The sequence below is a fragment of the Thermobia domestica genome, chromosome 16 (genome assembly GCF_964235325.1).
Source record: "Thermobia domestica chromosome 16, izTheDome1.hap1.1, whole genome shotgun sequence".
NCBI lineage: Eukaryota > Metazoa > Arthropoda > Insecta > Zygentoma > Lepismatidae > Thermobia > Thermobia domestica.
In genome coordinates this window covers 36,392,291-36,415,580 of record NC_137469.1, presented here as the reverse complement: position 1 = coordinate 36,415,580, position 23,290 = coordinate 36,392,291, and the positions used below count along the sequence as shown (strand labels likewise).

General features: G+C 36.0%; 1 protein-coding gene across 3 annotated transcripts in view; it reads left to right on the top strand.

Annotated features, from left to right (window-relative positions):
* The window catches only part of gpp (DOT1 like histone lysine methyltransferase grappa), a 140,856-nt gene that overhangs the window by 29,189 nt on the left and 88,377 nt on the right, over positions 1-23,290 (top strand). For all 3 annotated transcript variants that reach the window (XM_081742310.1, XM_081742311.1, XM_081742313.1), the window contains exons 3-6: positions 4,474-4,548; positions 13,567-13,630; positions 18,762-18,902; positions 20,551-20,736. In XM_081742310.1, coding sequence (XP_081598436.1) covers positions 4,474-4,548; positions 13,567-13,630; positions 18,762-18,902; positions 20,551-20,736 — 466 coding nt within the window. The remainder of the gene's footprint in view (positions 1-4,473; positions 4,549-13,566; positions 13,631-18,761; positions 18,903-20,550; positions 20,737-23,290) is intronic.

Here is a 23,290-nt window from a genome sequence, read left to right as displayed (position 1 = left end):
CGGCTCGGGGAACTTTTCGAGTGAGGTTGGAAAGAAGTTGAATATTCCCATGCAATTCAATGCAGTGGCGTATATCAAATGCTTTCCCTCCCATCTGCAGATATATTACTATCTACATACTCTTTTGTGGTTCAATCCCAACACATTTCACCTAATAACTCAATTTCACCGGAAGTGGCGTTTACCATTATGTTCGCCCGAGCCATGCAATTAAAATGTGGCTTAAAGAGGTGACGAGCGACTCATTATTATTATTAGTGTACAATTGTGGTGTAAAGAAGCATCTAGAGAGTGTTATTTATTACCCACTGAAACCACGAGCTGCTAGAAATAATAATTCTAGCTCTACATACATGACAAATTAGAGAAGTTTATTAAGGGCCCTAAGATTTATCACTGCAAAAGCAAGTGCTTGTCAGGCGTTTCAACCTGTGCCAAACTAGGCCAATCAGTATTTGTATTCTGTAATCTCAGTTTAATTCCGAACTTTTGTTTCTGTTGCTGATGAACCTTCGAGCGACGTACAGTGACTCTTATACTTTGGTGTTCTATGTCTTACAAGACATGTTAATTTGGAAACGAAATATGTCTTTACTAAGTCTGTGGCTTATTTCCTTGAAGAGTTACTCCTAAGCAGTGTAATAGAAATTTTGAAACTAATTGGAGTGTGCATAAGCACTTCATTGTACCGGTATCTTCAATCTGATAAGTAATGAATATATATTTTAAAACCAAATAGTAAGAAAGGGCTATGGAAGAGAGTTAAAATCGGTTTCATCATCTATAAATAGGGTTATAACATTTGTGTTATAGATAGGGTTACAACATTAGTATTATTTCAGACAGCCGGAACACTTTGTAAGAAGGTTTATTTTCACTCTTTCCATCGTAGAAAGTACGTACCACCAAAAGTTCCTATTGGATGTATCAGTAATGATGGTTAGAAAAGTAATATGCCTGTTAGATCCTAAGACTACAAAATGAACCGAATGCCGTGAAGTGGCGTGATTTACCAATATTCGAGCGCACTGTAAATTACATATGTAGGAGTTAATGTAAACGTATGGAATACCAAAAATATTTTAGAACACTGCAGTGAGGATGGGATAGGAAACAAAAGATAAAAAAATTGTCACGACTGAAAACTACAACAAAATGTAAACCTGCGGACATTAGGACCAAGAGCCTTCAAACCGTGTCTGTCCCTGTCAAATCAAGATATAACCTTGTCTATAATATGTAATGATAATTTGCAGGAAGGATTATGTAGAACATGTTCAGTTTTTAATTTCCACAATATATTATTGCCTCAGGTTGAGCTCTGTGTTTTTACCCTGAATCATGTTTATATTTTAAACTATATTATTATTAGAAGAAACATATGATGATTCGATGAAGTTCTTAAATTTCTCGATGCAAGTAAATAACAGTAAACAAACTAGCAGTAAACAGCTCTTTATTTCTTTGTAGCACAGTCCATCTCACATCTTAATGCGCATCATGCCATAGCCTTATGTTGGACTTTGTTTACATGGAAAGATCTTAACAATAAAAGCAAAATTGGAAAGAGAGAGAAAAAAAATAGTAAGTTTCACTCTTGGATACAGAAGGGCCGAAGCTCAAAATGCTCTTCGCGAAGTAAACGCTGTTTTATGTTGGTAATTGTGACAGTCGTGCCTCAGCGATATCGTAACGGGACCGTGGAACGCGTGACGACTCACAGTGACCGTTTCTTCACATGTTGCCAGATTTCGAGCTTATTCATTTTTTAAAAAAAAAAAATACTTTTATCAATATATTTCGTTCCTTTTTTAAAAATGCATATTTATGACGTTATAGTCTCAGATTTCGTAAGTATTAATAATACGAGTAGGACAACAAATTGGATGTGTAACACACAAGATGCACCTGGCCCATATCTCATCGTACCAACAGCGTTGGCCTCAGCTACGAAATTTTAGAATTATGCACCCGTGAGTGTCAGACAAGTATATTTTGTAGAGCTGCTATAACTAGGGTTGTTATAGTTCCGTTTTGAAGGATGTTGTCCAGGCGTCCCACCAGTTTACATTTTCTTCCAGTTTTCAGTTGTAACGTTTTTTTTTTTTTTCACCATCCTCTTCGCAGAATAGTAAGTTAATATTTTTGGTATTACATTTACATTAACAAGCTACATCTTAATTTACAGTACGCTTGAATATTAGTAGTGCTCCATGTCACGGCACAGTTCATAAAGACCTACTTATAATATTTGAATCTAACTAGCATAATTAACCCTTACAAAATCCTCGCTTTTTGAGGTAAATTTTAGACTTTGTCAGGCAGGTACTGCTTCATTGCTATTTATTGTAGGATCATGGCTCATACCTCATTCTCTTCAGAATAAAGCAACCTTTCAAAGGGTATCACTCGCATGCCCAGAAACGGGAAATTAGAGAAAATCCGGGATTTTTTTCGAAAACAGCCCCTCGGACCCGGGTCTGGGTTAACGTACAGATTAAAAAAAAAAAAAACTTTGAGGTTTAGGCATTACGTATAAAAAATCTCAATCTGATATCTAGAAAACTAAGTGCGGTAAAAATTTTTGAAATTGGCACGTCAAAAGTATATATTTGCTCGCTCAGCAAAACAATAAATAGGTATATTGTAAAAAATTAACATGTAACAGTTTCTCCAACTATCCACTTTGGCTTCATCAGACACTTTGAAAAGGTTTTATGAGAAGTGAAGGATCATGTCAGGAAAATGAAGACGGGCGTTTCATAATCCATTGGGGAGAGAATGGATACTTCTGTAGATTTTTTTTTTTTTTAAACAGTACTTTTCACTAGAACCTTAAGAAGGGGGGAAGTTGAATCTTCCGTTTCCGTCAGTACCTTAGGATGGTATTTGTTATACCTTGTTACAACTAAATGCTTTTTTTTTTTTTTTTTTTTTTTTAATTTCTGGTGTTAGATTTTTTCCAGTCATTAAATACGAGTTAAGTTTCACAGAGTCCGTGCATGTCGGATAAAAATGAGATTATACAACAACAGTTCATGTCTTTTTAGAAATTTCACGTAATATCTATTCATCCACATAATTCTCCTTAACGTGAATATAGTTTTCTAGTCTATGTATTCACTTCGAAAAACATCCTGAAAATCAACATTTGGTCAGTTTTGTCAATGAAATCTTCCTGTGGTTACGTGTTCATTATCCACGTAACATTTACCACACATGTTTGTTCTGATATGGAGCAAAGTCGTGTGAGTTAGGTTTGTATTATTTTGAGATGAGGAAATTCGGAATAGGCCAGAACTGGTTCCACTTCTCAGAAGCTTCTTCCATCTGCTAAGTCTGCTTACCGTAACTACAAAGCATACTTAGAAAACCTAAGAAAGGAGGAAGCTCAAAAAGAAGAAGAAAAGATGAAACAAAACAACAAACAGGTGATGGAAAAATTGACAAAATAAAAAAGGGGCATGATGAGATTTTGGTCACTTTTGTGTGCTTTTGGTCACTTTTCAACTATTTACAACTCTTTACAAGAGACCAGACCACTATGAGCCCTGCCATTTGACTTACTCTTCCCTCTTCGTCAAATGGGGTTGCATTCATAATTTCGTCTTGACCCATTAAGATACTAGACAAGACCTTCACTACAGACGTATTGGGCGGTACTGCACTTCTGTAACCCACATTATGCTTTGTTATTTTATTTTTACCATGTGTCCAGTTGAACGTCTCACGTCTATGGAAACTCCTGAGGAAATATTTCGGGGGTCTGAGATGAAACTCTCTTGTCTAGCTGTAGAACGTGTATCCACCACGAGGACTTTTTTGTGTAGTGGAGTTCTTTCTTGAAAATTGTGCACAGCTAGGTTTTGGGCAATCTTGGTCCTTACTTAACATTTAGAGGTTAATATTCGGTTCAACAGTCGTTTGAGTTGCAGTCACATTGTCGTATTTTCATGAATTAGTCAACCTTCGTGGGCAATCGTTGTGCAGAAATGTCCTGTTCGAATCGACAGATAACTCGTTAAAACTTTGTGCTACTAATAAGGCACGATAAAAATTGCTTAATTATATCTCTCGTTTGAAAGCATAATTTATGGACACACACTACCAGGATCGTCATTGACAATTCGTTTGTTGTCTCCATGATTACATAGAATCAGAAGTTTACAGTAGTTTAGTGAGTTTACCTGTCACTTGCAACATTACAACTTTTACAACTATGAATCGGGAAAAGTACATGTACTTCTGGAACTTTCCACTTGTTAATAATCTCAAGATAAATTATTTGAAGCTTACATTAGAATAGAACGAACAATATCTTAAAACCAGTTGCAATGCGTGATAATTACAGTTTCCCGAATTTGTAGCGCAAAATGTGTTTATCTCGTAATTTGTTGACTTTTGAGTAGTTAGTTTTTAGTTTATCATAAACAGATGACTTTATTTTCTGATTTCTTTCATCTTTTATTTTAGATGGGTGTGCGAGGATTTTCCAGAACTGAAGCTTGCGATGGAGAATAATATTCTAAGTGATTATGATACTCGGAGGTGAGTAGAATCCGTTTAGACTTTTTAATACATATTTCCTTTAATATGTATTTGGAGCCTTAGAAGTAATGTCGTAAATTTCTGCATCTTAAGTAAAATGAAAATATTTTCCAATAAAAGTGGGCCAGAAAAATAAAGGAGGACAAGAAGTTTCTTACTGGAAATTAAGTTAGTTTCTCAGTTTCTACTTTTTGAAACCGTTAAATCATATGGTGCTGAATTAGGGGAGTTAGATGATTATTCAAGTTTTGAAATTGGTTTTTGGGCCAGGGACTTTTAAACATAGCGCTGCTTCAAGTTCCTGTTATTCATTTTCCACCAACACTATAATGAGTCGAGCTTATGTTCATAAATGTTAGAACCAAAGGTGTACAAACTCGTTTGAGTTTAATTGGATTTGAATTTAATAATAGGACGTTAGAAATGTATAGCGAGCCCGAGTTCGAGTAAACGAGAGCTCAAGTAAAGTTAGTAAGACTGAGCTAGCCGCTATGCAATGAGGTTTAGTTAGAGCGAGTGTCATCGTGAGTTAGCATAAGCCTAATTTAGGATATTTACCACCGCAGTACACATCGCACACATTCCAGAAGTTGACCACACCTTGAGTATGTGAATACTGCAATTAATATTTAACGCAAAGGAAATGTGAAACTGAAGCTGTTTCCCTATCTATGGCAACACTCAAACTACGGATTCAAATATATATATATATATATATATAATACAGGGTGTCTGAAAAGTCCCTTACCACCCCTATTAAAATCCAAATGGATGTGCTTTCAGCGAATTTGATGTGGTAGGTGAACTTGAGGGTTAGGGGGACACTTTCTGGCGTAGGGTACGCGGAGGGCCGCCATCTTGAATTTAACTTTTTTTTAATTGCAAACGCTACGTGGGTTATGTGATACATGATCATAGGCTAGAATTTCACCAGAAAACCGAATCTGAAGTCAAAATGCATTTATCTTTATGTGGTAAACAGTTATCCACAATTGCAAGTGTGACTTTCGTATTACATAATGTGCTCAACATGTTGTCCGTGTTGGGCAATGCACGTGTTCAGACGCTTCTCCCAATTGCTATGGACACGTATTGAGGTTTCTGGGGATATTTCACAGGCAGCCATGATACGTTGTTCCAGATGGCGAAGGGATTTTTTCACCCAGGAACTGACGCACCTGGATGCCATAATGGGGAGGTGCACCATCTTGGAAGAACCTGGGGAAGGTACCATCCTCGGACATTGTTTTCCTGCAACAACGCGAGGTATCGGTCTGCGTTTAACGTTAATAGGACTAATAGCGCATGTTTTGCTTTGACCTCACCATTTACGTAGAAATGGGCTTCATCCGAAAAAAGTATCTGCATAGCGAACTGCGGATTTACCCTCAATTGCTCAATAGCCCACTCGCAAAACGACGCGACGATCGGGATCGTCCTCCGGCAAATGTTGCTGAAATTGCATCGTGTATGGATGCCACTTATACCTTTGGAGCACCCTGTGCACTGAACTGTGACTCACGGCACACTGCATTGCTAAACGACGTGTGCTTCGCTGCGGCGACTTCGAGAAGGAGGCTAGGACTGCAGTAGCTGTTTCTTCGTCCGTGGTTGTCCTTAGCCGTCCACTACGGGGTCTATCCACAATTGTTCACGTTTCCTCGAATTTGGTCAGTAACCATGCCACTGCAACATGCGATACAGGTGCTCGTTGTGGATGACGCGCATTGAAATCGGCAGCCACTGCGCGGACACTCCTCCCACCCCATATTTTGATCTGGATGCCTTCGTCCCTCGTAACGGCATGATTCACAACCTGCAACACACAAGAAACGCAGTCAAATTCACAACTTCAATTGTGGATAACTGTTTACCACATACAGATAAATGCATTTTGACTTCAGATTCGGTTTTCTGGTGAAATTCTAGCCTATGGTCATGTATCACATGACCCACGTAGCGTTTGTAATAAAAAATATTCGAGATGACGGCCGTCCACGTACCCTACGCCAGAAAGTGTCCCCCTAACCCTCAAGTTCACCTACCACATCAAATTCGCTGAAAGTACATCCATTTGGATTTTAATAGGGGTGGTAAGGGACTTTTGAGACACCCTGTATATATATAATATGGTGTCTCAAAAGTTCCCTGACATAGGGATTATCAGAGTTAGAATAAAATGTAAGAGGAGGAAAATCATCCAGATATGTTTTCAGTCTAAAGTGAAGGAATTTTTAAAATTGAACGAGCCGTTTGGGCTGTACCACACTCTTATGCGGCCAATGTTAAATGCAACATTGCTTTTTAGCTGGACCCACAACATAAGTGAATGATGTTACAATCTTTTACGCTAACACATTTTACTAGCCCACATTCTACAATGGAAATCATTTACTTACCTTTGAAATAAATAATAGTATTATTAAATACTCGCCCCGGGCGATTGGACGAGTGGTTGTTTGCATCCCTACGCTAACATGTCGATGGTCAGCCCCCATTTCAAATAATATTTGTAGGTGTGCATACAGCATTAGTTGTACATATCTTTGTGGAGTTAACAATTAAATGCGGGAGTCAGTTGTAATTACAAATATAAAACAGTCGTTAAAATTTACTGATATATATAAAAATTAAGTGAAATAACATTTTTCCATCATTCCCATGCACTACAATATTGTCTGTCTTGACGTAGAAATATCTATTTTTAGCTATTCATCCGTCAGTTTTGACTTTTCCTGCTTTTTTTCCTACCAAATTTATAACGACTCCAGGATAGTTTCTTTAAATCTGTCAATTTCTTGTTTCTTTAGAATTCTCTCCTCAGCAAATAGTTCGTAAAATTTGGGTTAAAGAAAACGGTTAATCAAAGAAAGTAAGTAATATTTAGATATTAAATTTCTATTTCATATTTAGGTATTAAATTTCTATTTTGCACTTTCCATTTTCATTGCAATCTGAGAAAAAAAAACTTAAAGGAAGATAAAAATTTTCTATTTAGCTTGGAATATTATGAAATAAAATAATTAAGACACCAAAGATATCATTATTAATCACCTAAGTTAATTATTAAGTAGACAGAAATCAATTATTTTCACGCGATAAACAAAGTTTTTAAAACACACTTCTTTCTTTCGTAGTGCAACGGTTTTTTGTTACAAGCACAGTATTAGCATTAGTTTTCCGGTATTTTGTAATTCCCATATTAGCTAGTATCAGGTTGATAACTCTTTTGATAACAATACTTTTAACGGGACGATGCCAACAGCATTAAACAAGGAAATGAATTATTAATCAATGTTAACAGTGGTTGTAGAGGGTTCATAGGTCTCCGGATTTTGTTACGTTAAAGAGGATATTTAGTGCGTTCACTTACTCTCACTAAATTAAACAATTTTTTGAACGTTTTCTTTGCCTTTTTCTCATTTTCTGTAGTTTCGCTGTAGTGAATGTGTATGATATGAATCCTTTGTTGCTATTTCTAATGCTTTTGCGTCCACACTTGACACGCAGCAAACATACCTGCAAGGCAGACACGTATGTAAAAGGGGAAACCGTCTGTAAATATGATGTTTTCAATCTAAAGTGAAGGTTTTTTTAAATCGGACGAGCCGTTTGGGCTGTACACTCTTTATGCGGCTAATGTTAAATGAAAATGCAACTTTGCCATTCACCAGGACCCACAACATAAGTAAATGAAGTTACTTTTACGCTAACGTGTCGATGGCCAGCCCCCATTTCAAACATGCCCCCATTCACCATATTCTTACAAAATTTACCCAGCTCCCGGCAAATGGCAACGTTGCATTTTCATTTAACATTGGACGCATAAAGAGTGTATAGCGCAAACGGCTCGACCGATTTAAAAAAAATTCTTCTCTTTAGATTGAAAACATCGTATTTAGAGACGGTTTTCCCTCTTACAGTTTGCTGTAACTCTGATAATAACAGAGTTACCCTATGTGAGGGGACTTTTGAGACGCCCTGTATGTATAAATTATAAATACTACTAGACTGTTGTAATTTCATTAAGTAAATAGTTAATAAATGCTCTTGCTATAGATCAAGCCGTAGAGAATTAGGAATATAAATAAATTTGGTAGTGAGACTAAACAAAGCCAGTGTAAATAACTGAGACTCAGGTTAAATATAGAAAAATTAAGAACGTTTGCGAAAGATCACTTTCTCTACTTGTGACTTCAAATATTTGGTTCTTATTCGCTTTGTACAGAGCAGTTTATCAGTTATAAGTATTTTCTTTAGAGAGTAAAACATATAACGGGTAACTCCCGGACCCTGTTGTTTTCCTCTTGGAATTGTGGCATGTGTGGTTCTTTAGTACTCGACCGTCATTATTGATTTTTCTCGTTGTTACACTGATGCATTAATTCATCGATTGCTGGTGAATTTGCATTTACTTCATTAAGTTATTAAAGTAAATAAATTTGTACAAAATTTAACCCCTAAAATATTGTTACTGCTTAGTTTACTAGGATTACCAGCCAACATGAAATGGTAAAAAAATGTTGTAACCTTCCAACACAGCATAATTATTATTGTTTCTAGTAGTAAGGGTATCAGAGGATCTTAAAAGTATTAAACTAGTTATACTTTTAGGAATCGTACTGAGTTCTGGCATGAACGGCTCTCTCTCTGATCATATTGAACGTGGGAAAGAGGTCTGGAGAATACACTGTATGGCATTGTAATGTGACTAGTCGCGTTTTCTGTTCTGTTTCTCCTTTATTTAACAAAAAGATATTCTAATATTAACAGAAATACTAGTTCTGCTCTGAGTTTTCTTGTAATTGTTCGGATATTTATCTTCATAAAGCAGAAAATGATCGACCTCTGATTCAATGTAGCCAACTTATGTTGCTTACTTATTCTCGGAGTGAAAAATGTTCACATTATTTTCGTTTATCCGAATCCAAGACTTGGGAACACTGCACTTCTGTGGTAAAGTGTTCACCATTAGTGCTACAGGTCCCTGGTTCGATCCTAGACCAAAGTGTTAAGCTTTAAATTTAATTTTTCGAAATTAAATGAAAATACGTTTATCAAATTTTGAGACTTTTATTCTGATACTTTCTAGTACGAAAACGGTAGTGGAAACACATTTAAGAAAGTGCCGTGTACATAATCCAATATGTACGAAATTCGCATCATAGAATTTATGGCTATAGAGGATATACTTCTAGCAGATTGAAGCTCATCATACAACAGGACGAATGCTGTTGTGTGGATTAGTTTGTGTCTGTAAATCGAGGACGACACCATCTAATGCGTATTAACCCAAAAGTGAATTCAAGTGTATCTGTGTACTGCAGACGGGCCATCCTAACTAAGGATGGCCAGAAAGTTCCGATTCCGGCGGAACCGGGTCTGTTCCGGAGCCGGTTCCAGACCTGGATCCGAAACACCCGATTCCAGAACCGGATCTTAGGAACCGGTTCCAGACCTGGATCCGAAAACCCGGTTTCGGAACCGGATCCGTTCAGAGCCGAAAACCGCTTCCACCGGGAACCGGGTCTGGCCATCCCTAATCCTAACTGGCAGAACAGTGAGAGCCACCGTAGTCTCCCATGTAAGTGCACGATTATCTCTGATATCTGTTTATCGCCGAGAATGTCTTCAGTGATGTCGGGCGATGGTATTAAGCTATTGAGAGTAATGTGTCGAGGACATAGTGACAGCCATGTGCATGTGAGTTGACGTGCAGGCGTGTAGGAAAATCCAGTATGTGTTTGCATTTGCTACACAAATACAAGAACCTCGCTTGGCACTGTAGAAGGGGAGATTAATAAACTACACATTTCGTTCGCCTTCCATCTTCATTCAGTTGTAAATTCGATGTCAATATGCCTGACACTATGGAACTCAATCTTCCATCAACGTAACGCGCATCTCCAAATCGTCAAGGTTATTTAGGACTCTCTACGCCTTTTACCCTGGCCTGCTAGGTCTCTGAATTCATGCTCTGTTGAGTACATGTTGGACATTGTAGGATGCCTAACTACCAGTCGGACTCCGGCAACACCATCAGGCGATTACACCAAAGTACTACAGCGAGCGTAGAATAACATACTACTATCATACAGGCACACAACCACCTGCCGATCTGTTCATCAACTGCTTATGTGGCCGCTTTGGGTGGTTACATATCCTATTAAAGTGAGTACTGTATCAGGGTGTCTATCTGTCACGAATGTCACGAAATTTAGCTTTTGGGTCACGATTTTTTAAAACTGTACAAATTGGAAAATTTTGTTCTATAAAACGTCTAAATTCACCACCAAAAATGTCTATGGTCGCGTTTAGATGCTACCAAATCTCAAGCAAAGTACGTTTCTATCGCATGGATGAAAATTCGGCCTGATTCGCACCCAAATTCGCTCTTCAAAATGTTAGAAAATTTTATGATTTGTAAAGAAAAGATCACGAAAAAAGTCACGAAATTTCATTTTGGAATTTTAGTAGACACCCTGTGTATGTTTTTCAACACCATTGGAGATGTCTGACTTGCGCAATATTAGAATCATACCTACCATTACCATTTTGTTTACAAATTTTCTAGCAAATCCGTGAATTCCTGCTGAGTTTCCTTAGAACTGTTTCCATCAGTGTATGAAGTTTGTACATGATGTATGCTATTTTGCCTATAACTGTGCTTGACAATACCTGTCGCCTGAGTAAACAAAGTGATATTATGTGATTGAACCTGTGCTTGTAGTTCAGCAACCTTTTAGAACAAAATACGGTAAAGCGCCAAGGTCAGAGTAGATAAGGAGTTTGTTTCTTGAATGAAGTAAGAAATTTCAGACTAAACGAAACAACTTTCACATCTGTTGTTGGCATTTTAACGTTGAGTTGGGGAAAAATTGGAGTATCAATTGATGTTTGGCGTGGTACAAAGGGTACATGCATGAATGGTAAAAAGTACTTCATCTTTATTTCCACAGAGCTCAAATCATTACAGGGGACACTAGTAGATGTAAATGTATGTGTATAAAATAAGTTTTGTATTAACTGTAAGTCAGTTGATTTCCATCTGAACAGGAACTAAGTATTCACTTATAAGTGTATTAAGTGTAATACAGTGAAAACTGTCTTTAGTGGAATCGAGCGGGACTTGCAAAAATTTCCGTTAAAGTCAGGTTTCCGCTTAGTGGAGGTAGTACATTGTTCGATTACAGTACTTCTTTCTTCTACGAATAAGTACACAAAAAATTTAAAATGAATACAAAATATGCTATGCAGACGTTTTCTTTACTTTTCTAATAGCCAAGCAGGGTTTTCTGTGTACATTGCTGCTTGGCTGCTTGACTTTCCGCATACACTTTAGCCTGAGAAATTATACTAAGTGAATCAGAATCATTTTTTCGTAAGGCAAATTTTTGCAGTTCCTTTAAACTTCTGAGAGAATCTTGATATGTATTAATTCTACACTCTTCTTGGAACTCGGTATCGTATTCCTCTTCTTCCTCTATCTCGTTTTCTTCTCTCCGACATTCCGTATGATTCTTGATCAAGTTGCGGGGATTAAGGACAATTTGTGGGGGTGAATGTGAGTAGTGGTTGGGGAAGGTCAACACTGTCCAGATATATTTAACAAAAGAACGAACATTTTATCGCAGACAGTGTAATGTATATGTCTCACAGAATGTCGAAACATCTAAACGCTGTAGTCCGGAACTCAGAATTTTCCGTTAAATGTTTATTTTTCTTTCCGTTGTCCGCGTAACACAGTTTCTGCTTAATGAAGGGAGTTTTACACGTTTTGTTCTCCAAAATTCATGGGACCGTGAAATATTTCCGTTTAAGACAGTTTTCCGTTTAATAAAGGGTCCGTTGAAGACAGGTTTTACTGTATATATAAAATTTTTACTCTGCATACAGAAGTTGATCTTTTTGTTCCGGTAAATTTATTAAAATTCCGTTTATTTTATAGATACAAAAAGCAGCGATAGTGCTATACTTTCTGTCAACGTTCTTCGTACTTTAGGCTGCCATTTTTTGGGGGTGTGAGTCGAATTCCTAATCGAAATTACCAATTCTACAAAAATTGGTAAACGACCGCACACTCTTGAGCAATTAAATTAACTGTTCGTGTACCGTGTATACAAAAAGCGTACATAAATCTCCTGTCACTACTTTCAAAACACACGCGCAACTTTACACTTACATCACCTTAATCTTATAATACCAATAAACGTATAAACCTAAAAAATAATGTGTTGTCAGTCTTCTTGCAGATTTCACTAAGAATACGTCATACTTAACCACGGTTCCATCGAAGTAGCTTAAAAAAATAATCACCCATTGCCAGAAGTTTTGTGTCTGGTGGCTAAGTTTATTAATTGCTTGAATAGATATTACAACATAGACTTGAACCTTCCGCTCGGCTACAACTCTAAGCTTGATTAGACATTTCGTAGGTATGCTTCTCACTAGTTAAAAAGCTCTTCTAGGAGAAAGATTCGTATTTTCGCTACTTTCAAGTTTGATCGTTACCACTCTTTGCACTAGTGGTTCATTGTTCGTTTTCATTATTGGTTGGCTTAATCAGTCGAATTCAAATTATCGCTTTCTGATTTATATTTACGAGTTCATATGATCAAAGCACATGTTACAGAACGTGTATTATTGAGCTCCTGCTATTACTTCGTGTCCATAAGGAGTAAGGAAAGCAGAAAGTAGGAAGAGGGGGAAGAAAGTTATCCTTTCAACAGTGAGTTGTTTTTAAAATGAAAAATCAATTTTAATCATTATGAACAGAAACACTAAATCTCAAATACATATTCTTGTGACTCGGGTGATAAATAAGCAACAATTTAGATTGAATAAACAGATATATAGATTTCCTGAAAGAGCGTCCCAAAGCTATGTAAATTGCAGTATAAGCATTATTTTTCTGTTTTGTGATATTCCATTGCCAAATATTATACTGGAAGTTGTTTGTTTACAGTAAGATTTGTTATTGCAATGTTTCTCATAATGCATGTCTTTTCTATTTTACAGTTATGAAAGTATGAAGTCGTTATGTGATAAGTACAATAGAGCTATTGATAGCATACTCCAATTGGTAAGTACATTTGTATGTTTTCGTACAATGTAGTTATATTTAAAAACAAGAAACAGCCAATGATACAATATTTAGTAACTTTTAGTTATCTTTATCAATAATTTCGGTTGATTAGTGGTCAGCTTTCAAATTAACTGGATCACGAATTTGTTACATGTCGTATATCTATTGTTTCTTTAGTAATAAAGTGCGTCCCGAAGCAACCTTAATTTGTTGTGTACCTTAAGTAAACTTACACCACAGAAATTACTATATTTGCCGACGTATAAGACACGCACTTTGCAAGAAGTTTGGTTTACTAAAACTCCTTGATACGTTTATCCTCTCTGTCCGTCAAGGGGACAAAATAAAAGCCCCAGAAACTGTGTGATGGATCACTATAAATTTTGGTGAGAATGTGCAGGGTCCGACGTTAGGACGTTGATGGAGGTGATATCCGAACGATAAGTTTCAGAAATCAACCATTTCCGGTTTTAACTTTGATCACTATAGCAAAAACCACTAGCGAGAAATACTTTCCTGCGCTGGACTAAGGGTTTCAAAAATACATTTTGTCTCCATTTTAAACTCTCTACTAGAACCGGAAGTAATATAAATCGACCACTTCTGGTTTCAATATTGAGAAAATCTCTCTCTATACATAACCAAACTCAACGCGGTGCGTATTTGAAACTTCTTTTTGGTAGTTCTACCCTATGGTTCTTTATCTGCGACATTTGGACATATTGCAATTAGCATCTCCAGACGAGGATCCTAGGTATATAATTATGTTTTTTGCTTTTTGACTCCTAGAATAATGTACTGTAGTCCGTGGGCGTCATTTTTAGAACACCCGATATATAAAATCACTATTCTACAGGCCAAAATAAATCGAAAATGTTATCTGATGGTATGCCTCAGCCGCTATGGAATATCAAAATTTCACAACGTGGCAATGTCGCAGATTAACTTGGAGCCACTAGTATTACTCTACGAATACAAGAAGTAGTTGAATCGATTACTATACTGACAAGTGATGCTAGTGTCAATCAGTATCGACTTTAGTTGCCATCTGAAAAGAATCGATATAGGCTTAACTATTTGATAGATTGGTAGATCTGATCTAGGGTACTTTATTTGCGACGTTGCCACATAGTGCAGTTTGTCTCCAGACGAGGACTCAAAAGATATATATATATATATATATAATAAAGAAATCTTCATTTTTAGAACACGTTTCTCTGAGTTCATTACATTTAATATATCCATAATATTATGCATTTTCGGATAGTTCTTATATATTGAGTAAATTGTGCATGTCTAGTATCTGTTCAAAATTGGGCTAATTCGTAGAATTATTATTCGAGGTAACTTCTTGGAATTTTTATCTCTACCTTATTTTGTCCACCTGTCTTTGACTAACGATTTTTAACTAAGTTCTGACAATACCAGCGGTGAAATTTGGAGAAAATTCGGCCATTTAATAAAATCACCTTAGTACGGTAAATAGAAGAGCAGATTCCATTTTCTTTATTCGTGATACGAAGATTATTTTTTCTTAACAGAAAAATCAGCCTAGTCTTACTGTAGGATGACTTTATTCAGCAGGTATTCCATCTGGGGGTTATGCAGTTTCAAAGCAACTGTAGAACGTAAATAGAATGAAACTTGTAAAAGTGTCCATCTGGAACTTAATCGATTGTTTTGTTTGGCAGCATCTGCTACTTCATTGGTATCTGAACTGGTCACTGAAGAAAACTATTTTTTTTTTTTTATGATTTGCTCAAATTATGCATGCTTTTAAAATGTTTCTTGTACATTTAGCTTGAATCTTCTTCAGAAAAAAGCAAAAGAATTGCAGAGTGATAGACAAATGTTAGAATTATTGAAGATTTCAGCACTACGTCATATCAAAATAAAATGCGAGCAACCACATTGGAATATGCATGTTTCCAGGAAAGATGTTTTTGAAGATAGTTGGGGAATTAAAATGGTAGATACCGTAATTCAGAAATAACATTGTGGTGGCAGTTTTATTTCATGCTAGTATGAAATACAAATTAACAGGTTCTGCTGTATATACGAAGTTGCCATTGACTTCTGTTAGCTCTTTGTTAGATATTACATTTCTGTCTGATACCTAAAAATAATAGTGTTTTGTTGCGTGAAATTATTTTTATTCCGAACATTCCTTTTAAATTGTGTCATAAGCGCATCAGCTGGTAGTTCAGCTTTAACTCGCTTGCTGTGGTCCTGACAGGTATTGATTCTGCTCTAGCGAGGCCAACCTTATGTCGATGCTCCCCAGTGTAGGCGGCTAAGGGTTGCCAGGGGTGACCACAGCTGATACAATGAGGGAAAAGATTCAGGCGGCACGTGCAAGAAGCTTCGTTGGGTTGCTTGAGAGAATGTAGCAAGATTTACTAGAAGTGTATATAGATATACTCTGCAAAACTCTTCTTATTTAAAACTAAATAAATGCAAAAACTTCGTATAGAAAAATATTTGTAATTTTCTCCGCGGAAGCTTAGTATATTATTTAGCAAATGTTTGCCTTTTTTTTTTTTTTTTTCAGATCAAGAAGGGGAGCGAATGAATATCAATTGCTTAACGCAGTTTTTTCTTCTTTCCCCTATGCGTTTCGAATTCACATTATTCGCTTAGGATCGATTTAAAACGAGGGAAACTGAACGTTGTTGTAATATTACCGGAAGCTAAGTCGGGCAGTCCTTGAGGGGAGGCAGAAAGCAGAAATGTTATTTTGTTCTGTGAGTGTGCGTGCGATATCGATCTTTCCCTATTTCCCCTCCTCACCTTCGCGTTCGTAGTCATGATTACATTGATAGTGCATTCAGACTGCGGGCACTGCCCCTTCCAGTGTTGTCAGTTGTGTGGCTAATGATGAATAATAAATAACAGAAGTTGTTGCTTACATGCATGTAAGCACGAATATCTGCTAAAATTAAAGCAGCAGGGTTTGTTTGCAAACAGATTACAATCTTCTTTTAATAAAAATACCTCACATTGTTTCGTTCAGATGTTAGCTGCTCTTTTATTAAGAAGGATGGAATCAAACATCTAAACTACTTCTCAGCTTTGATGCTAGATTATATAGCAGTGTTAATAAAATTCGATCAGTTCTTGTACAGTCAGCGACAAAAGTTCTTTCCCTTTGGTAAAATTTATTTTGGGAATGACAGTGGTATGGCTTGATACGTACAGAAAATTACATTCTTTTTACTTTACTGAAAACTGTACCCAAATTATCCTTCCATTCTGAAGTTATTTACGGAACCAATTTCATCAATTGAAAATAACTTTTTTCGCTGACTGTACAAGTATCTTATTTGCTGGAAGACGCTCTGTTACAGTTAAAACCTTGGCAGTTTTTGTCAGTAAGTACAACTTCCCTTTGGAAATTAGTGGGATTAACTGAATCAGATCGAATTCTTTAGGCAGCTTGGAATTTGAGATCACCACAAGAGATAGGGGGAAATAATTAGGTATTGTGTGTACTTCAGGATAACGTATTTCTGGTATTAAGTTTAATAATAATAAACATGCAAACATGGACAACTTAAGCTTTGTATGGAAACTATCAATAGCAGTAATTTCACTTCATATATATATCCATTTTAATTGTATACTCAATGCTGTAAAGAAACCAACATAATTCTAAGTGTTCGCACATGTTCTGATGCTACACGAAACGCTGTTAGGAAAAGGTATATTCAAGATTTCGTGGAAATGATATTTTAATGTCCTGCTGTGTTACATTTCGTAAAGTATAAGAAGTGGTGAGAAGGAACAAATAGTGTATCGGTGGGTGCTGTCTGGCACATGGAAGTATGCCACATGACTGTATACACAAAATTAAGAAAAGTTAATTCAAACATGCATGTAAGAACTACGGCTTTCTACCGCCCCTTTCCCTCGATTTTTCATGAATCATACATCTCCCTGAACCCCTGAAATATCGAACCTCCTTGATCTACAGAAAATCAGAGTATCTTATATAGAAAGTAAGTTAACCCGCCGTAGCACGCGCCGCGGAGTCACACTCCGCTGATACTCCGTGGATAGAAAAATTTTAGTTTTCTTAGAACTGTTAAAGGAGTTTGTGCTGTAAAACACGTGGTGAATTGTCAGAAACATTCCAAAGAAAATATTAAACAATTTAATATCGCTTCAAAACAAAATACACATTAAAATAAGATAAATATTGCGGAGTGAGACTCCGCGCGCGTGCCTTGATGTTACAATTGACCACGCGGGCTATGAAGGGTTAGTTAATGTGTGTAACAATCTGTGTAATAAACCCTTAATTTGAAAGTTCTTAAACACATGGTATCAAAATCCTAATTTTCTACCTGTTTCTTAGTCCGACTCTTTACTCCTTAGTTTGCCATATAACTCGAACGAAAGGGATAAGAGACGGACTGCCCTACCCCTACTCCGCTGATTTAGGAACTTCACCTGGCTACGTGAAGGTAAATAGGCTGGAAGTTGCCGATCGTGGAATATTGAAACAGGTGTAAATTGAAAGAAATAGTCATTTTGAATTGTTTTTACCTCCATAACGCATTCGAAATGGTAAATTCCCATTTTAGAGAGAGAAAAAACGGATATAGAATTTACTGTTTATTATATTCTTAAAAGCATTATACAAACTCAACGTCACAATATATATAAACGTTATAAGTCAGTGGAAAATTCCAAAATTAAAAACAAATACATTGGAGGCTGCTGCACATAGTAATCCGATAATATCAGATAGATTTTGACTGTCTTTGACTAATTGTCCAGAAGAAGATACGTGACGTCTTTGAGCTAAATTTTACTTGGCGGGAAGAGTATTTCAGAGTCAAATTTGGTACGTTTGAAAACTTCTATTGAAGAGATGATGATATATGTGTATATATTTCAAGTTGGAAGTAAATTGTTCAATTAGAAGGGGATTTGGGAAGATACTTAGCCAATTTTCTGTTCTTCTGGTATATTATCTTACTAATTTTGAATAGTGAGCGAAATATTTCAACGTTTCTGATAATTGGTAACCCTTTATGTTCTTATTGTTATTTCTTATTCGCCTTAAACTCCTAATATAAAAGTTATTTTGTATCCTTCGTAATTTAAAAACTAATCTTTACAGGAAAAGGGTACGTCTCGCCCAGCCCAAAGACTCAATAAACATCCATCTCGAGGCTTGTTGAGGCATATACTTCAACAAGTATACAATCAGGCTGTGACCGACCCCGAGAAGTTAAATCAATATGAACCCTTCTCGCCGGAGGTAAGTATTGTAGATGCACTTGCAGTACTTTTTTTGTTTGTTTGTTTGTTTGTTTGTTTGTTTGTTTAATTACAGGTGACATACTTCTAAAGAATAGTTGGGTATCGAACACGAATCGTGCAGTCGAATTAAAACCTGACTGTCCACTTTTCAAAAAATATCATCTTAACCGTAGATGGAATTTATGAATACTTTGTAGTAAAGGATTGTTAGACATAAATCATCCGTTTTTATTTTGATTGTAGTATGGAGAAATGTTGAAAGCTTTCAAAAGAAAGTTGGTGGCCAGTGTTGGTTTTTAGTCTGATGATAGTTACGTAATTCCAAATATTCATGTGCAGTGAAGGTTAGATAATTTATTTTATCTTTCGACCGGTCGAAATTTAGGTGAAAAGTGGTTAATTTTGCCAACATTCGAATATTTAATTCTTTGGATTTTCCACATTGTTAATTAATGGACATCCGTTCAGTTTTTAGATAAGGACTTCAGTGCTATGTGTATATTATAATAATTGGGTCAAATGATAAGTTGTAGAAAATGGAAAATTTACGTAATTGACTAGCAGATGTACAGTATTGCATTTTTTTTTCCTAAACTTATTCTGATGTGTTTCAAGACGAATTCAAGTTTACGTAATATGGGGCGTGTAGTAAATAATGCATTTTAAGAGAAATATTCTTTCTGTACACTTTTCATACAGTATTTTTTAAATCAGTTGAGATTGAGATTCACCACCCTGTGGGAGCAGAAATTGTTCATAGTTGCATCGGGTGAATGTCAGATGTATTTTCTTTTTTAAGATATCTCCGTGCTCTCAGATACAAATGGAACTTCTTGCGTTTAATTTAATTTTCATTCATAACCTGGAAGAGTTTTTGAAGTTCCAATATGAAACTAATAGACAGAACACATTCATTGAAGATTTTATTTATTTATTTATTTATTTATTTAACAATCACCAGATACAGCTCAGAGGCCATTTTACAATACAACAACAATAACAATGGAAAGGATTTGGGAAGGTATCGGCTAGGGCCTGTTTAGTAGGTACCATCCCGGCATTTGCCTGGTAGGACTGAGGGAAACCCTGGAAAACCTCAGTCAGGATGGTCGGCAACGGGATTCGAACCCGCGACCTCCCGAATGCGAAGCCAACGCTCTACCACTTGAGCTACTTCGCTTAGTATACATACATTGGCAAATGTATACTGAGAATTTGACATTTTAGACACAATGTCGCTGTATATATATAAAATGTTACTTTTTAAAAAAAATATAAAGCTGTTCCTTCTGATTACTGAGTACATTAGTAAGTGAATACGTGTGTTAGTCTCATGAATATCGCCTCTTTTGGCTATCATCTGTCAGGTAGAGTAGATATCTTCTGTTTAATACGTATGTATAAATGTAGTTGTATTTGTTTATTGCACTTACCTGGAAAGGTGCTCCGTAACCTTGGGAATAACGTTATTACGCTTGTTTACAAAAAATGGTATGCCAAGAAATCTCAAATGTATATGACAGTCTAGGAATTCCATACGAGAAAAAAAAAATCCTGAAGAGTAATATTGTAATGAAAAGGTAATTATTGATTGATCTTCTAGGTCTTTTCATTTAAGTATATTTTATTATATATATTTTTTTTAGGTATATGGTGAAACGTCATATGATCTAGTCTGTCAAATGATAGATCAAATTGAGATTACAGAAGATGATGTATTCGTTGACTTAGGCTCAGGGGTTGGACAAGTCGTGTTACAAATGGCAGCTGCAACTTCATGCAAAGTTTGTGTGGGTGTCGAAAAGGCTGATGTTCCTTCAAAATATGCAGAAGTAAGTATTTCTGTTCCTTTTATATACGTTAGCGAATCCACAAAGTAGTCAAGAAAGACCTCATTTCTCATTTTCGGACGTGTTCGAAAATTACCAAAACACTTACTATATCCTCTGATGGCAGTTTATGTAATTTCGTCAATATTTCGACTAAACATCGTGAGCATTGAATACGAAAATAATATGAGTTTTGTAAGTTTTTGGGAGAGGAACATAACATTGTCCCGTCAATATGTTTCAGACCTTGTCCTTTCAAGTTTTCGTACATTGAATAGGTTACATTTTTCAAGCCTTAAACTTTTCATTGACCGCGCTTCTTGCAAAATCTTCGAAAACTGTCCTTTCTTCGTGATCAAGGTTGACGATTTTCGATCGAAATATTGAAGAAATTACGATTACACATAAAAGGTTGAGGTATAGTGTTTGTTTAATACTATTGCATCTTCATTATATCATAAGAAAGACATGGAAATTCGAAAATTATTTCAGTAAAACTTAAAAGAAGTGATCGTGCTGTATTGAAATATAGGAAACAGGTCTCGTACGAACGAAATACCTTAAAATGAAGCACTCAGTGTTGGAGGTGTTCATTATTATGGAGAAAGTCGTAACCAGGTCTGTGATGCTTTAATAGACTTAGTGATAGTACTCAGTGGTGAAGAATAGTATCTTGGTCCGGTTTGTGATGTTGTGTAAGTACCGAACCATAACTTTGTATAAATTTTGGTGCTGTGTATTTTGTTTTCCTTTTAAAAAGAATAAAGTAAGAAAAAATGTATACCTCGACGTCTTCATGAGGACTGAAAGGTTAGCTTTCTCGCCTCGTGGTGGTGGATTCCAGATTGGAATATCCACCTCTCCTGAAGCCACCTGACAGGAATTATGTTTAAGCTGAAATCCTGAAATGTTTTAATACAGCACTAAAGTATTTGGATTCGATCAAGAGTGATGGCGCTAGTTACTAAAGATTTCTTAAAATATAATATAAATGTTTTAGCATAATTGCATTTATATTTAAATTACTTTCTATTATTCACATAAAAATGAGAAGAAACACCATTTCTTGACTTACAACTAACTTGCTAAAAGTTCGTGACACCAATCTTCTGTTCATAAGTATATACTGTAATATGTTTGCGTAAATGGAACATACATGCGATCAGGTAACATTATTATGAAAGTAATGTAACTGCACCATCTTCCTGATTTCGATGAAAGTGTATAGCTGTACAGTTTCTTTCCAAGAGACGCACTCGTTTCTTATACGCATCTCGCGTGAGTCTATGTATGATAAATCTTATGATGTTAGACGGCGTGCAGTTTTTAGATAGTCAAGGACTAGAAAAGGCAGTCCACAGTATAATTCCCTCGCCGATCAGTGCCAAGGAATTGGCAGGCAAGAAATTACTTTACCAAGCTTTACCTACACTTCAACTCACGCGTCGGTAAATGTCGAAGGGAGAGCACTTCCCTGGGACGAAAAACTTAAACCTCACAATTAATTTAGATGAATTTATGTTGTGACTTACACGAAAATCTGCTCATCTGTTCGAGACACGACTGCATTTGCGTATTTCCATTTTGTGAATTATTACACGAAAATCTGCTCAACGATTCGAGACACGACTGCATTTGCGTATTTCCATTTTGTGAATGATAACTATATGATATGTAATTTGGCGATTCTACTACGAACAGCTACGTCACTTGTGTCGCAGTGACACTTGATTGATGGTATAAATTTTATTTGAACACCGGAACTCTATGGAAGAAAGACATGCGCTTGTGGGAACGTAGGGAGTGAAATGTAGTCGTGTTCAAGGAAATCTGGCTAGTTTTCGAAATATAAGACTGAATCTTACCGTAGGTGCTTTCAAATAGCAGGTAAAACTATCAAGATGTATGATGTATTTATAGATGTATTTCGAACATAGCTGTCGTGTGCGTTATCAGAATAAATAAAGACAAACACAAAAATCCGGGTAAGCATTGCGCTGGATTGTCGACTCACGAAAGTAGGCAAGAAAGAAATAAATTGGAATAGTAAGTACAGGGATTTTTTTTATTCAAGTGAAATTTTTATTAGTGTGTTTTACAACAGGTCGCAAATTCTGAAAATATTTCAGCGTAACAAGTGACTGCAATTTATTGTTTTGACTATAAACACTTTGATAGGAATTGTTCATTAGATGATAAAAGTGTCAAGGACCTCACAATCTGTACCTCGTTGGATTTTTTAAATTTAAAGTGAAACAACTTGGCTACTTTAAAATTTATATAATATTAAAGAGACTAAAATTGCAATGAAACAGCCGTGTTTAGCCTTAAAATGATTATTTTTCACCCCATCATTTTAAATACACACTTATCTTAAATTGTGCTAGTTAAGATTAAAGCGCTAATATCGCTTCATACATATCCTTTTGTCAATAACATGACATACGAGTGAAGGAATTTTATTAAGGTTTTTAAAACTTACGGATATATATATATATTATTATTATTTTTGTTTTTCCACTTCGAAAATAAATCGATGAAGTAAGAGTAGAATGTG